General features: G+C 53.8%; 1 protein-coding gene across 5 annotated transcripts in view; it reads left to right on the top strand.

Annotated features, from left to right (window-relative positions):
* LOC105474551 (zinc finger AN1-type containing 3) overlaps positions 1 to 3,067 on the top strand; it is a 335,383-nt gene extending 332,316 nt beyond the window's left edge. For all 5 annotated transcript variants that reach the window (XM_071096015.1, XM_011729335.2, XM_071096012.1 and 2 more), the window contains one exon: positions 672 to 3,067. In XM_071096015.1, the coding sequence (XP_070952116.1) occupies positions 672 to 826 (155 nt within the window). In that variant the 3' untranslated portion in view covers positions 827 to 3,067. The remainder of the gene's footprint in view (positions 1 to 671) is intronic.
* Positions 3,068 to 4,261: the final 1,194 nt, after the last annotated feature.

Here is a 4,261-nt window from a genome sequence, read left to right as displayed (position 1 = left end):
GAAGTCTCAGGTTCCTTGGAGATGGCAATTCGAGCCCAGCATTGCTGTCCTTTCCTCTGTTTCTATCTAATACCTTTTCTAGCACTAGAAATAATCCACTTTCCTTTGAGAGCCCCCACTCATTTGTGGATTGTGGTTTGATCACTCCCACCATCCTCTCTAGCCCCGGCTGTACAGGAGGTGGAATGTCATTTAAGACATAATCATTTCTCCTGCCTCCTAGAAATGGTGGGCATCCTGTGGTGGAAATCACAGTTTTCCTGAGCCAAGCAAAGTGCTGAGCTGACAGCCTGTGCTCTTCCGCCTGCGTGGTGCTGGCGGGGGCGCAGAGCCCACTCATTTCCAAGGAGAGGGCTGTGTCTCACTGCAGCCATCAACTTAGGGTTCTACCCTTCAAGGGTCCAGGCAGGGGCAGCCTCTGAGCAGCCACAGCTTGTGAGTTCGGAGGGCATCAGACGGGCTTGAGCAGCTGTGGAATGCGAAGTGCTGACCCTCTTGCTACAGGGTGTGGGTGTTGGAGTGAGCTCTCTGCTGCATCAGGAACCCCTGCAGTGACTGTTGTCCACTCACTGGGATGCCCTTCCATCCTCTGGACAAAGGCAATAGTGAGGCTCTGTGCACTTGGAGGCCACCCTAATACTCTGTTTCCTCTGCTTCTCCCACTGCTGCAGGTTATGTGTTCTGTATGTTACATCGCCTTCCCGAGCAGCACGACTGCACATTTGACCACATGGGCCGCGGCCGGGAGGAAGCCATCATGAAAATGGTGAAGCTGGACCGGAAAGTGGGGCGCTCCTGCCAGCGCATCGGGGAGGGGTGCTCCTGAAGGCCAGGCATGGCCACCACATGACGCTGTTCTTAGTTCACTAATGTTAGCCTTATTTAGGACAAAGTCAGCCAGACACCTTGTACTGGGCACGCGTCAGACTGCAGCCAGTCCGTTTCCTTTCTTTAGCCAGCCATCCTGGTACTGTAGTTTAGGGGTTGATGGTGGTTGAAATTGATTTCTGGCTGGTTACTAAGGTGCCTGCTAGCCATTGTATAAAATTAAAACATGAAGAATATTTTTTTTTGAGCATGGCTAGTGGATTTAAAACAACACATACCTGTCACTGCTGGAGTCAAACTTATAAAAAGCCTTAAGTGGAAAGTGTTCCAGACGGAGACTCTGAGTTAATAGAGGAGTAGAAGCTGGTGTTAAAGTTCCCACGACGCACATGGCTTTGCCAGAAACTCTGTTTAATGTTCGGCCTTTCACCTCTTCACTTATCCTTAGTCCCAGTAGCCAGGATACCTGATGGCCATGTGTGCCTTGGCCACAGGAGGCTGCTGAGATTGGCCACATGGCTGGGCTGGGTGGTGGCCTCACTCTCCCACAGAGCTGGAAATGGGGGGTGGGGGACAGATTCTTATGGAAATTTTTTTACCTGACTTGCTATGAAAAAACTCATCACACAAGAAGAGAAACAGTAACCTCACTTTGAAAATTAGTTCCACTCAAGACTAGTCCACGAACGAGACCCGCCTTTTCTACACAGGATCCAAGGCCACGAGAAGCAGCCAGAGTGCCCTGTCCCCGCCGGCTCTGGTCTGCCATTCGCCAGTGCAGGGATCTGGCACGGACCAGATGCGGCAAATGGCAGCACAGTGCGGTGGCCGGGTCTGCACACTGGCCTCTGCAGCCAGATTTCTATATTGGGAGTTTTTTAAAAAGACATTTCATAGCCAACAAGAATCAGTAGAAGTGCTGGGAGCAGCTAGGGAAGCTGCCGCCCACGGGCTCTGCCCCTTCCAGCTGGAGCCGCCCGTGCCTCCAGGGGCCAAGAGGATGATGCCGTGGCCTCCATTCTCGTTTCTATGCAGCCCCATAGTCCAAGGACACCCAGTCCACATCTACCACATAGCAAGTTTAGTGAGGGAAGGCAGCATACGTCCCAGGGACAGTGGGTTTGGATCTGTCTAGAACAGCAGTTTGTGGCTGTGGCCCAGCTCCGAGAGTGGTATTTGCTCTGGTGGGTGAGGGCCTGAGGGTGCATTTCTCCACCTGTGCCCCCTCATGTTCACAGAGGAGTTCAGCAGCTGCAGCTGCTCAGGCCAGGTGGGGAAGGGTGGGGGTGGGCCTCATTGCCCCATGTTGGGAAATCACTACCAGTCAGGTGGGGCTGGGGCTGGGGCTGGGGCTGGGGCTGGGTGGACAGGATCAGGATTCTCTTGAAAGCCCAGGCAGGGTGAGCGGTCCCAGTGGTTCTAGGTCCGCATCTGATCCAGGTGGGTGAGGGCAGGAGGCCCCTGCAGAGGCAGCGTGGATCTGCCCACACATAGGCTACTGGAATAGTTTAACCCAGCAACTTTCCTTTTACAAAACAACAAATGGTTCAACTCTGTCTGCAAATTAACAGCTGAACACCTGCAACTGCAAATATTTTTTTGATCCGACGTACTGAAATAGGAAGTCATGCTCTTCCCACCCTCCACCCACCAGAGTGGAACCCGCTGCAAAATCCCCAGCCTTAATTCTTGCTTCAGGACCCAGACCGGTGTCTTGCTCTAGGGCAGCCCAGGGCAGAGGGGCCAGGTCTGCCCAGCGTTTACCACTGCTGTCAAGCCACAGCCCTTGGCCACCATATGGGCCATCCTCAGTGAGGCAGCCCCGCCTAGGCCTCCGCCAAGCTCTGGTCCCGAAGAGGCTGTGCGCTCCCTTCCCGGCCGTCCCCAGGCCCTGCCCACTGCCTGCTGCGTGGAGGCAGCCGTGGGAAGGAGCCCTGGGGAGCCGGCCCAGGGGAGTGAAGCCCATGTTCGCTTCCTGACTTAGAGCTGGGGGGGTGGGGGGTGGGGCTTGTTCCCCTGCAGTATCTGTTCTGTGAAGTTTGTTAAATGTAAGGAAAGCTTAAATTCTTGTATCTTTAAAAGAGAAAATCTTATTTAACCCTTTTGTGTTCTAGATTTACTTACACACATAGCCTAGAGCTCAGTTTTAGTTTTAACATTGTGAAAATATTAAAAGAATCTTGTAACTTTATTCTTTTTTCTCCTGCTGAAAAAAAAAAATTAAACCAATCGTATGAAAGTTTCGCTTCCTTGTTTCACCCATTCTCCTAAGTGCCCCCTGGGTTGCTGGGAAAACTGACCCATCTCCCTGGCCAGGGCTGGAAAGAGATGGGGGCCTTGTGTGCAGAGTCCGTCTGCAGTACTTGGGGGCACTCGTCTGGTTAGTGTCCAGGCTAAACAGCCCCTTCCTTGCTTTTTGTTGGGGGCCTCTGCCCTGGGCAGCTGCGGGGCTGGCCTTGGGGTAAAGGTGGGTCTGCAGGGCCAAGCCTGTGCCAGCAGCCAGGAGGTTACACACTGGGGGAGATGAGAAAATGAGCCCCAGCCCTGAGGGCCCCAGGCGTGAGTGGAGCGGGTGCTGAGTCTTGAGGGAAGGCAGCATGCCCTAGACCTGAACCCCACCCTAGGAACGGCCTCCAGGATGGATGACGAAGGCTCCCAAAGGCTGGCTTGGAGGGAGGTGTGTGCTGTGGCACTCTTTAGTGTATAGGATGAACTTACTACATTTTTAAATGTTTAAAAAGCATTTGGTAGGATGGGCGCAGTGGGTCACGCCTGTAATCCCAGCACTTTGGGAGACAGAGGTGGGCGGATCACGAGGTCAGGAGATCAAGACCATGGTGAAACCCCATCTCTACTAAAAATACAAAAAGTTAGCCGGTGTGGTGACAGGCGCCTGCAGTCCCAGCTACTCGGGAGGCTGAGGCCAGACAATGGCGTGAACCCAGGTGGCAGAGCTTGCAGTGAGCGGAGATCACACCACTGCACTCCAGCCTGGGGCGACAGAGCGAGACTCCCTCTGAAAAAAGAAAAAAAAAAAACAAACATTTGGCAGGGCAGGGCCGAGGCCCAGGGGTGGGAACTGTCCCCACTACTTTTAGGACAGAGATATTGACCACATAGTTGTCATGAAAGTGCCTGGTGGTGGTGAACAAGCATGTGGGCAAAGGGCAAGAGAGGGCCTTGGTGGCCCGGGTGTGAGGCAGGCCTGCAGGGAGCAGTGGGCTGTGCTCTGCCCACTGGTCCGCAGGAACTGGGTCTGCGTCAGCTCCCTCCTGATTGCTTCACAGAGGATTTTATGCCCACAAAAATCCACAGCAAGAAGAGGGGATGGTGGGAAGACAAGAGAAACCTTCCTGCTGGGTGATGGGAGAAACAGAAAACCATGGGTGGGAGGGGGCCGTGGTCTTCAAGGGAGCCATCAGCAGCACATTCA

Source organism: Macaca nemestrina, chromosome 5 (genome assembly GCF_043159975.1).
Source record: "Macaca nemestrina isolate mMacNem1 chromosome 5, mMacNem.hap1, whole genome shotgun sequence".
Classification (NCBI taxonomy): domain Eukaryota; kingdom Metazoa; phylum Chordata; class Mammalia; order Primates; family Cercopithecidae; genus Macaca; species Macaca nemestrina.
Note: the sequence above shows the minus strand (reverse complement) of the source record. Positions and strands in the feature narration are given on the sequence as shown.